This window comes from Stegostoma tigrinum, chromosome 6 (genome assembly GCF_030684315.1).
Source record: "Stegostoma tigrinum isolate sSteTig4 chromosome 6, sSteTig4.hap1, whole genome shotgun sequence".
NCBI lineage: Eukaryota > Metazoa > Chordata > Chondrichthyes > Orectolobiformes > Stegostomatidae > Stegostoma > Stegostoma tigrinum.
The window spans coordinates 108,290,874-108,303,353 of record NC_081359.1 but is presented as its reverse complement, the minus strand read 5'-3'; the positions used below and the strand labels follow the sequence as shown (position 1 = coordinate 108,303,353).

The window sequence follows — 12,480 nt, the reverse complement described above, 5'->3', positions numbered from 1 at the left end:
GTTGGAAAAAGTCACTGGTTCACTAATGCCCTTTAGGGAAGAAAACTGCCATCCTTACCTGGTCTGGCGGGCATGTGACTTCAGACACACTGCACTCTGGGCAATTAGAGATGGGCAATAAATGCTGGCCTAGCAAGCGATGCCCTCGTCCCTTGAATGTATAAAGAAAAGGCATCTCACCTCTACTCCCTGCTGAGAGCCTTTTTGTATGTGCCTGATCCTAGTCTCAGGGGCTTAAAATCTGGCCACTGTTTATAGATCCCACCCTGGCCATTTTGGCCAGTAGTCCTACCAGAACAACTGCCAGGCAATCAGATTGGCTTGAAGCTCTCGAAGCAGGCATGTGCCTAAATGAGGGACTGAACTCCCAGTTCCAAAAAAATGAATAATCCTCAAACATCAAGTGGCCAGTGGGGCTGCTATGATTGGTAGAGTTGTGCTCATTTCCCACTATTTAGAAAGTCCCACTCCTGAACAAACAGCCCATTATCTCTTTTCTGCCTTCACATAATTGATAACCTTTGTAATGGTCTATCACACTACCATCCTCCAATGCCTCTACTCTGCCCAGCTGTGTGGAACTCCAGTGGCTCAGTTTTGCTCATAGCTTCAACCCAAGCATAACCAAAGCATTTCCTATAGTGGATCATTTTGAAACCCATAATTTTATTCTTTTGAAACCTCTAAGGATGTACCTTTGGTCCCAGCTTCTTCCTCATCTTTGTGTGCAGTTTACCAGCAACATCACAGCAGAAACATCGCAAAAACAGAAATTGCAGAAGAAACTCCACATGTTGACAGTATCTGTGGAAAGAGAGCAGAGTCAACATTTTGAGTTCAGTGGCCCTTTTTCAGAATGGATAATAGCTCGGAAAAGACAGTATATATGCTGAAGATGGGGGAAAGACCAAGTGGAAAGGTGGAGACCTAGTCCAGAAAGAGACAAAGGAATTTAGGCAGACACTAGGATGGATAAAAGTACACTACGGAAGGAGAAAAGCTGATGATGGGAACAATGAGTTGGTGAAAATGGGTTGCTGTGCTGAAAGAAGCCCAATTCATGACAGGGCTGGGCTGTGGGAGTTAGATAAAGGAACTGAAGGCAGTTTCAGCTTCTAAAATTGTGAAATTCGTTGTTGCATCCTGAAGACTGCAGGGTCTCTAAGTGGAGAATGAGGTACTATTCTTCCAGTTTGCACTGGTCTTCACTGGAGCACTGCAACAAGGCCAAGGTAGAAGTGTTGGCCAGGGAACATGAAGACAGCAGGTCAGTTTCTACATGTATGTTAATGACACCCATGTTAAAGTCACATTCAAATCTCCCAATCCATCTCCCATCACTGCAATTGGCATGTCAGACATCCGATCTAGGGGAAGCCTAACTGCTTCCAGTTCATCTACATGACTGAGGGATAAACAATAGCAGGGAAGGATTCCCCTGGAGATGGTAAGCACTGCAGATGCTGGAAGTTAGAGTCAATAAGTGTGGAGCTGGAAAAGCACAGCAGGTCAGGCAGCATCCTAGGAGCAGGGAAGTCAATGGTTCAGGCTGAAAGCCTCCGATAAGTATCCTGACAAAGGGTTTTGGATGGAAGCATTGATTTCTTTGCCCCTCAGATGCTGTCTGACCTGTTGTGCTTTTCCAGCTCCACATTTATTGACTGGGGCTTCCCAATTGTCTTTGAGATGCTGTCATGGCTGCCACCTGAGAGGACAGGTGGGGCCTTGCATTTATCTGAAGGGCAGTAACCTCAGCAGCAAGTGATAGCCTCAAATCACTGGAGTGGGACCTGAATGCACAGCCCTCATGGCTCAGAGAACTGCCAGTAAGCAATAGCTAGCACCTTCATGCCATCAGGTGACATTGCCTTGTCCTCCGTGTGAAAGGTCACTTTAATTTGCTCATGTTCAACTTGTGCATTGTTGCAACAAGGTTTTAAGCCCCTCAAAAGTGGGACTGGTCCCAGTTCACCTGTTGGTCACCACTCCCTTTACAATCCCTGGGAGGGGTTTGGGAATTCTTTCAAGGAATTTAACGAAAATTAATGCACAAATTAAAGTGTTAATGAAGTTAATCAGAAACTGCTTTAAATAAAAGTCACAATATCCAATGTTGGAATAAGTGCCAAGAAACATAATACAGAACAATGTGGGACATTTGAGGGATGTCAGCAGGAAGCCAAATGCTTGTGACAGCAATCATACGGGACAACTGTTTCAGGCCATAAGAATTCATGAAAGAAATCTTTAAAAGCAAAGTGATAAGATTTGTTTTTGTGGACATACAATGAACGAAAGTAGCCTGTCTGTTTCTGCCAAAGAGACAAATTTGAAGGCAGCGTAGATACGCAAACATCCACATTAGAATACAACAGCACTGAGTTTATGAGATAACGAGGTGTAGAGCTGGATGAACTAAAGTTCTGAATAAAGGTTGATAAAAACTATGTAAACCAATTAATACTGTATTTTGAGTACCGTTTTCTGTAATCTATTAAATTCAATATTAGTATTAGTAAGAAGGTTTTGTGCAGAAATTAATGAGGTTTGAAAGTTGAGAAATTCCCACTTAATATGTTACAACTCAGAGTGTTAAAAATGGAGGATATAATGATAATCAATACATTGACGATCATCTTCTGAAATTCCATAGATACCTGAAAAATTCTTGTAGCTTGGAAGCATGTAAATATTCTCAGCTATTGAAGAAAGGAGAAGGGGAGAGAACTATAGATCTGTCAGCCTTACAGTAGAAGTGGAGCGGATAGCCTTGCTTCAGAACTGTTATGAAGTTCTGAAGGTGTGTCACTGAACCAACAACATTAACTCAACATTCTCTCCACAGGCGTCACCAGGCTTGCTGAGATTTTTCCAGCAATTCCCATTGTAGAGAGGGATATGGGTGTCTAGTAAGTCACTAAAGGCTAACACGCAGATGTTGCAAGCTTTGGGAAGGCTAATGGAAAGTTAACCTTTGGCACAATAGGATTTGAGTACAAGAGTAGTGAAGTCTAGCTTCAATTGCATAGGAACTTCAGATTGTACCTGGAGTAATGTGCACAGTTTTGGTCTCCTCGGGAAAAATAATATTGCCGTGGAGGCAGTGCAATGTAGACTCACCAAACCTGTTCCTGGGTTGGCATTACTGCCCTATGGAGAGAGATTGAACAAATTGGTAACAGAGTTTTGAAGAACAACATGCAATCTGATTGAAAATTCCAAAATATTTAAAGAGATGGATGGGGTAGACAGAGGTGAAGGGTTTCCCTGGCTGGGAGGTCTAGAGCCAGGAGGAACAATTAAAAATGAGGGACTCACGTCTACATCTTGTTTAGGACCAAGACAAAGAAAAACTCTTTACTTAGGAAATGGTGAATTATCTTATCCAAGGGCAGTGAAGCTCCAACTTTGAGTCCCTTTAAAGTAAAGCTTGATAAATGTTTTGATAAAGGGTTGTGACAGTAAAAGACAGAGATGTGTTCAATCAGTCATCTCATATTCAATGGTAGAGAAAGTTTGATGGGCTGATTGGCCTACTTTCATTCCTTTGATTCAATATTTTGATGAAAGGTTGTCGACCTTAAATATTTACTATGCTTCTCTGCACCAAGATATTGCTAGCACAAGAATTGAACAGGCTGAATAGCCACCTTCTGTGCTGCACAAGTCTATTGTTATTGTTCCGAGCTTTGGCTTGTACCATTAGCCACTGTTGATCATTATTTTAAATACATTCATGGATTTTTTTTTGTCAGTGTACATTGTCAGTTAAGAGTTAACCACGTTACTGTGGCTCTGTGGCACGTAGGCCAGATCAGGTGAGTTGGCAGATTTCCTACCCATCAATTTTTATTGAATTCCAATTTCACCGTCTGTCAGAGTGGGTTTGAATCTATGTGTCCAGAGTATTAGCCTGGGGTTCTGGTTTACTCATGTAGTTTAGCACTTTGACATCACCTTCTCCAAACTAGAGTGGGATTTTATGCAAACCTTGTTCATCATCGGTGCTAACCACCCAGTAATGTGACTTATTGCTTGTGGATTAAGTCATGTGTTAGGAAGGTGGACTTGTTTTCCATTATAAAATTACCAGTTTTATAGGCTGTATTTTGCAACAGATAAACATTGTATGTAAATTTACAGCACTATAATATAGGATGATGTCCTGTTTGCCATTCAACAATACACTGTACGGTGGAGAGATTAGATCTAGAGTTACAGTTTAAGTTTAAGAGTTCACACTTGTTAGAGCAAAGACTGGGAAAAATGTTTTTCTCTCAGACCATCAGCTATGGAATCCCCTTCTCCTGAAAAAAGTGGACACTGGGTCATTGAGTTTATACAAGGATGAGTTAGATTATTATTGGACGAGGGAGTCGTGAGTTATAGTTATAGTCATAGAGATGCACAGTGCAGAAACAGACCAGTCAGTCCAACACGTCCATGCTGACCAGATATCCTAACTAAATCTGATCTTATTTGCCAGCATTTGGTCCATATCTAAGTCCTTCCTATTTATGTGCCCATCCAGATGCCTTTTAAATGTTGTAATTGTACCAGCCTCCACCACTTCCTTTGGCAGCTCATTCCATACACGCACCATCCTCTGTATGAAAACATTACCCCTTAGTGCCCTTTTAAATCTTCCCTTTCTTGCCGTAAACCTATGCTGTGTAGTTTGGACTGCCCCACCCTGGGAAAAAGACCTTGCTTATTTATCTCATCCATGCCAATCATGATTTTATAGATTTCTATAAGGTTACCACTCAGCCTCTGACGCTCCAGGAAAAATAGCCCTAACCTATTCTGCCTTTCCCTATAGCTCAACTTCTCCAAACCTGGCAACATCCTTGTCAATCTTTTCTGAGCTCTTTCAAGTTTCACAACATCCTTCTTGAAGGCAGGAGAACTGAACTGAATGCAATATTCCAAAAGTGGCCTAGCCAATGTCCTGTACAGCCACACAAAACCTCCCACTCCTATGCTCAATGCACTGACCAAAAAAGTTATGGGATGCAGACAGGAGAGTGGAGCTGAGATGACAAACAGGTGAGCCATGATCTTAAGGAATAGTACAGCAGGCTTGAAAGGCCAATATCTGCTCCTGGGTCCTATGTTCCTCGAACTGTAATGTTCCACTATCTAAGCAACTCCATGTATATTTTCGAGATATTATACCTTTCTTACATTGTTTGATAACATAATCAAGGTTAGTCAATCCTGCACATGTTATAGTTAACTAGAATTAAAAGTCTAATGATAACCATTGCCAATTGAAAGGAGAACTCCATCCAGTTCACTGATGTCCTTTAGGGAAGGAAATATGCCTTCCTTACATGAACTGGCCTACATGTGACTTCAGATGCACAGCAATGTGGTGGACTCTTAACAGCTCTCTGGGCAATTAGGGATGGACAATAAATGCTGTCTGGCCAGCGATGCCCTTATCTCATGAGTGAATTTAAAAATTTATCGTAGCCAGTGGCACAGTGGCTCGGTAATTAGCCTTGCTGCCTTACAGCGCCAGGGACCTGGATTTGATGTTACCCTCTGTCTGTGTTGAATTTTCACATACTCACTCTGTTTGAGCGAGTTTCCTCCAGATGCTTTGGTTTCCTCCCACAGTCCAAAGATGTGTAGGTTAGATGGATTAGCCATGGTAATTGCAGGGTCACAGGGTTAGGTTAGAGGTTAGGCTGAGGTGGGATGCTCTTCAGAAAGCCAGTATGGGCCAAATGGTCTGCCTCCCCGTTGTAGGGATTCTACGATATGCCCGGAAGCAATCATAACCTGTGTGGAGGGGCTATAGTTTGTTGCTTTTATTTGTTCATTCATGAGATGCAGGTGCCACTGTCTGGGCCAGCGTTTATTGCCCCTTTTAGGGGCTATTTAAGAGCCAGCACATTGCTGTTGGTCTGCAGTCAAATGTGGGATGGCTGTTTCCTTCCCTAAAGGATATTAGTGATACAGATGAGTTTTTCCAACAATTGCTTCATTGTTATCGTTAGACTCTTATACAGATTATTGTTGAATTCAAATGCCACCCTCTGCCCTGACAGGATTCAAGCCTGGGTCCCCTGAACATTAGCTGGTTCTCTGGATTAACAGTGCAGCAATAATACCAATAGGCCATCACCTCCCCCAGTCCTGTTTCCTGTACTGCACTCCACCCATAATCTTATTTTTACTAATAATCATCAAACTCCATGATGCAGACGTTATGTAATTCACTCACAAGCTTCTCAAAAACAATTTCCAAGGATTACAGAAAGTATGGCCGTTAATTCTTACCTAATGTATTGGATTCATCCTCCCCTGCTCTCACTGAACCACATAGGGTAACAGCTTAGTGAGACCTTGAGCCTCCTTACCAACCTAAACCAGAAATGTTCAGTAAATTCTTTAACCCTTCTGATATTATGACATGATATTTAAATTGGTTAATCTCTTCAGTTAAACTCCAGGTCATCTCAGTGGAATCTTCTGCAGCTTGCCGGAATGGGAAGCAAGCTGGCAGAGGGTTGGGGGGAGAATCTTAGTTGCAGAAGAAGCCAAAATTCAGTCCCCCAGGGGCAGGATAAACATTTATAATCATGTTTTCAGAACTGTAAAGGTGTGTTGAGCTTCCTGATGGTAAATACTAGGAAATACTTTTGCATTACGTGCATGCTTATTAGAAGGCCAACTGTCCAGAATTAAGGGCCCCTTCCCAATTAAGTTCTCCATGAGCAAGTGACATGATGGTTCTGACTCTCAATTGCCTACAAGAGCTGTGCAAAGGGCTCTTGTGATGTGGTGGTTATGTTCCAGAATGCCTGGGTTCATGCGCCACCTGAGGGGTGTAATAGCATTTATGAGTATGTTGATTTGAAAATATCTACAAGAATTGCACAGCAGGTAAGGCCCTGTTACTTGAGTGGAGTGAATAATCCTGATGAAGGAGCAGCACTTCGAAAGACTGTGATTTTGAATAAACCTGTTGGACTATAACCTGGTGTTGTCTGGCTGCTGACATTTGAATAGGTTCAAGTACGGCTTTTCCCCCACTGTTATTAGAATTCTGTATGGACCTCTCAAATTTTAAATTTAATGTTGATCCCCCTTCTATGCACCTTCTCTACAGCGTAAAATTGTATTCTTTACTCTGTTCTATTACCCTAATGTACTTTGTATGGTACTGTGCTACATGCGAAACAAAACTTTTGCTGTACCTAGGCATATGGACAATAATAAATCAAATCAAATCAGGCTATCACTCTAAAGCTGTTTTGAAAGAAATCACCAAGTTAATTATTAAACCCTTCTGGCACACTGAAAAACCCTAATATCACTAATTCAAAATGTAAAAATCCAAGCTTAAAAATAAATTAAAACATATATAAATCACGTATGCAACATCACAATATCATTAACCATCAGGTTCATTAAAAACCAATCTAATGACCTTAAGAAAGGAAATCTATCATCTTTACCTGGTATGGCCTACAAGTAAATCCAGACCAACAGCATTGTAGTTGCTACCTGACTGCCTCTGAAGTGGCCAATAAATCACTTAGTGCAGGGGCAGTTATGAATTCATAAGTGCTGGGCTTGCTATTAATGCCCAAATCACAAGAAAGGGAAACAAAATGTCCACTTAGCTTTAGACTTGTAGCCTCAGTGGGAAATAAAGTGACTATAAAATCCATGTTTGCTGTTGATGTGCCATTGTTGCCAATGAGCTAATCCATGTATTTTTAAATCCTGGGACACTCAGGCATCTGAAGCAGCGACAGAAGCTGTGTCAGCATCAGTAAGTGCCAAGGCTGCATCGCGCCGAGAGTCGGTCATGAGGCAGGACTATCGCCCCTGGAAGGTGCGCCCGGAGCCCAGCTGTAAGCCCAAGCAAGAATACACACCAACAGACACACCCTTTGAGAAAGAGACACAATACAAGATGGATTTCAAGGCCTGGCCAATCCCCAAGAGGAGTGATCACCATCCTTGGATACCAAAGGGGGACAGGGGCAGCCAGACACCAGTGCTCACCAGAGAAGAGCCACCTGGTTCGGTCGCAACTCCTGTGGCACTTCCAGCGGTGGGTCATGATCCAGCAAAAGGCAAGGTGGCAGATGCTCTTAACAGGCAGATCAAGGAGGAGAGAGGGACCAGCACCTCCTACAGGTAACAGACAAACCACAGCCAGATTTCCTTCACTGTGAGCATACTGAGCCATTCTTAAACCCTTAATGAACAGCCTTTAACAACAGCCAACAGAATGTTATTATTTATCATGAAGGGGAATTGAATACAAATACCAAAGGATCTCTTGTGATGCAGGTAGTGTCCTTACTTCTAAATCAGGAGGCCTGTGTTCAAGTCCTAACAGCTCTAGAGGTGTGCAATTAAAAAAAACCTATGAAAAGGGTGATTTGAAAATATCCCTACAAGCATCAGGAGGTTATGATTCAGTCATACAAGGTGACACCACCTATGGGGTACAGTGTACATTATACCTACATTATACCAGTGCACCTTCTTTAGGGAAGCAATGTCAATGCACAGGGAGCAATTCTGTAAAGGGTTAGCAGGCTAGTACCCGGAATGGGGAGTTGTATTGTATTGTTGGTCAGGATCAGCTGCCAGAGTTTGGAAGAGAAGAAACTTTAATGAAACACAGTCAATGACTAGATAAGTATGTTTCCCCTTATGACAAAATCGCCCTCTGAATTGGAACTGAGCAAGCCACTCAGTTCATGGGAAATTAGGGATAGAGTCATAGAGCTATACCATATAGAAACCTTTCATCCAACTCATCTATGCTGACCAGATATCCTAAATTAATCTAGTCCCATTTGCCAGCATTTGGCCCATATCCCTCTAAACCCTTCCTATTCATATGTCCATCCAGATGCCTTTTAAATTGAACCAGTCGCTACCACTTCCTCTGGTAGCTCATACCCTCTGTGTGAAAAAGTTGCCCCTTAGGTCCCTTTTATATAAATGAATAAAGGAAATGAATGTCAACCCTTCGTGTAAGAACATCCAAACAGGATGAGGTGCCTGGATCTGTTTGACAATCGATAAGACAATGGCTAATTCTAACTCTGTTCACCCACCTCGACTTAATTCCCATCAGTAGCCCTATCTATCAGACTGGGGATTAAACAGAGAAATCACAAGGATTCCTTTCATAAGCCTGTATTATGTCTCCTTGAGCAAACTGAGAGGTGATCTAACTAAGATGTTTAAGGTAAAGGTGTTGACAGGCCAGAGACAGAGAAGGTATTCATTTGATGGAACTAAAAATCTGGATTGACCCTCTGAGTGCGGTACTGAGGGAGTGATGAGCTGTCAGATTGCTTTGTTAAATTGAAGAGAAAATGGTCTTCAAGTTACAGCAAGGTCAGTACCCTTAGGCCAGAGGAAATTAAGGGGTGATTTAGAACATAGAACATAGAAAAGTACAGCACAGTACAGGCCCTTCGGCCCACGATGTTGTGCAGTGGAACTTCCTAATCCAAATATAAAATAACCTAACCTACATTCCCCTCTATTCACTGCTGTCCATGCGCATGCCCAGCAGTCACTTAAATGTCACTATTGACTCCGCTTCCACGACTACCACTGGCAAACTATTCCATGCGCTCACAACTCTCTGGGTGAAGAACCTCCCTATCTTCCTCCTAACAACTTCAAACTATGACCCCTCATGGCAGTCAATTCTGCCCTGGGGAAAAGTCTCTGGCCATCGACTCTATCCATGCCTCTCATTACCTTGTACACCTCGATCAGGTCACCTCTCTTCCTCCTTCTCTCCAGAGAGAAAAATCCGAGCTCAGTCAACCTCTCCTCGTAAGACAAGCCCTCCAGTCCAGGCAGCATCCTGGTAAACCTCCTTTGCACCCTCTCCAAAGCCTCCAATTCTTTCCTATAATAGGGTGACCAGAACTGGACATAATATTCCAAGTGTGGTCTCACCAGGGTTTTGTACAGCTGCAGCAAAACCTCATGGCTCTTAAATTCGATCCCCCTGTTAATGAAAGCCAAAACGCCATATGCCTTCTTAGCAACCTTATCCACTTGGGTGGCAACTTTGAGGGAGCTAAGCACTTGAACACCAAGATCCTGCTGTTCCTCCACACTGCCGAGAATTTTGCCTTTAATCCTATATTCAGCATTTAAGTTCGACCTTCCAAAATGCATCACCTCATATTTATCCAGGTTGAACTCCATCTGCCATTTCTCAGCCCAGCTCTGCATACTGTAAATGTCTCGCTGAAGCCTGCAATAGCACTCGATACTATCAATGGCACCTCCAACCTTTGTGCCATCAGCAAACATACTAACCCACCCCTCAACCTCCTCTTCCAAGTCATTTATAAAAACTACAAACAGCAGAGGCCCAAGAACAGAGCCCTGCGGGACACCACTCAGCACTGACCTCCAGGCAGAATACTTACCATCTACAACCGCTCTCTACCTCCTGTCAGCCAACCAATTCTGAATCCAGACAGCCAAATCACCCTGTATCCCTTACTTCCTGACTTTATGAATGAGGCTGCCGTGGGGAACCTTATCAAAAGCCTTGCTGAAGTCCATGTACACCACATCCACTGCTCGACCCTCGTCAACCTGTCTCGTGACCTCCTCAAAGAGCTCAATAAGATTTGTGAGGCATGACCTGCCCCTCACAAAGCCATGCTGACTCTGTTTAATCACACTATGCTTTTCTAAATAGTCATAAATCCGATCCCTCAGAATTCTTTCCAAAACCTTGCTGACCACAGACGTAAGACTGACTGGTCTGTAATTTCCAGGGATTTCCCCATTCCCTTTCTTGAAAAGAGGAACAACATTTGCCTCTCTCCAATCTTCCAGTACGACTCTCGTGGAGAGTGAGGAAGCAAAGATCTTCGCCAGCGGCTTAGCAACCTCCTTTCTCTCTTCCCGGAGCAACCTAGAATAAATCTGGTCTGGCCCTGGGGACTTATCAATCTTAATGGTCGCTAAAATTTCCAGCACATCAACTTCCTCAATCTCGATCTGTTCAAGCCTGTTTTCCTGCTCCTCAAAGTTCTCATTCACAACAAGGTCCCTTTCCTTAGTGAAACCAAAGAAAATAACTCATTTAGGGCTTCCCCTATCAGCTCAGACTCCACGCACAAGTTCCCTATGCTGTCCCTGATCGGCCCTACCTTCTCCCTGATCATTCTCTTATTCCTCACATATGAGTAAAATGCCTTTGGGTTCTCCCTAATCCTTCCTGCCAAGCCTTTTTCGTGCCCCCTCCTGGCCCTCCTCAGTCCACTTTTGAGCTCCTTCCGAGCAAGCCTGTAATCCTCTAAAGCTGTGCTAGACCCTTGCTTCCTCCACCTTAAATAAGCTGCCTTTTTCTTTTTGACGAGAAGTACCTCTGTTCCTATCATCCAAGGCTCCTTAATCTTACCCCTTCTTACCGGTCTCAGAGGAAGAAATTTATGCATCACTCACAACAACTGCTCCTTAAACAGTCTCCACATGTCTGTTGTGCCCTTTCTGTGGAACAATTGCTCCCAATCTGTACTTCCCAACTCCCGTCTGATGGTGTCATATTTTCCTTTTCTCCAGTTAATTATCTTCCCCTGGTAACTGCTCCTTTCCCTTTCCATGGCTATGGTAAATGTGAGGCTGTTGTGGTCACTGTCGCCAAAGTGTTCTCCCACCACGAGATCTGACACCTGTCCTGGGTCATTGCCGAGCACCAAATCCAAAATGGCCTCCCGCCTCATCGGTCTGTCCACATACTGAGTCAGGAAACCCTCCTGAACACACCTGACAAAAACGGCTCCATCCAAACCATCTGCACTAAGGAGGTTTCGATCTATCTTGGGAAAGTTGAAGTCACCCATAACAACAACCCTGCTACGTTTGCACTTTTCAACAATCTGCCGGCCAATGAGTTCTTCGATCTCCCTACTGCTATTTGGGGGTCTGTAGAAAACCCCCAATGAGGTGATTGCTCCCTTGCTGTTCCTAACATCCACCCATACTGACTCAGTCGACAAACCTTCCTCAGCAACCTCAGTAGACGAGTCCTCATCAAAAGTTCTTTTAGCCACCGTTATACTGTCCTTGACTAACAAAGCCACATCTCCCCCTCTTTTACTACCTTCCCTGACCTTAATGAAAGATCTAAGCCCTGGAAACTGCTACATCCATTCCGACCCTGCTCTATCCATGTCTCCAAAATGGCCATAACATCGAAGTCCCAGGTACCCATCCAAGCTGCAAGCTCACCTACCTTATTCCGGATACTCCTTGCATTAAAGTAGACACACTTCAACCCAGCTTGCTGTCTGCCAGCACATTCCTGTGACAGTGAGGTCCTGTCTATGTCCTCCCTACTCTCATCTTCCTGCGTACTAGGACTGCACCTCAGTTTCCCATCCGCCTTCTGAGCTAGTTTAAATCCACCCGAATAGCACTAGCAAATTTCCCACCCAGGATATTAGTGCCCCT

General features: G+C 43.5%; 1 protein-coding gene across 2 annotated transcripts in view; it reads left to right on the top strand.

Annotated features, from left to right (window-relative positions):
• The window catches only part of map6a (microtubule-associated protein 6a), a 44,363-nt gene that overhangs the window by 9,993 nt on the left and 21,890 nt on the right, over positions 1–12,480 (top strand). For both annotated transcript variants that reach the window (XM_048532823.2, XM_048532822.2), the window contains exon 2: positions 7,757–8,163. In XM_048532823.2, coding sequence (XP_048388780.1) covers positions 7,757–8,163 — 407 coding nt within the window. The remainder of the gene's footprint in view (positions 1–7,756; positions 8,164–12,480) is intronic.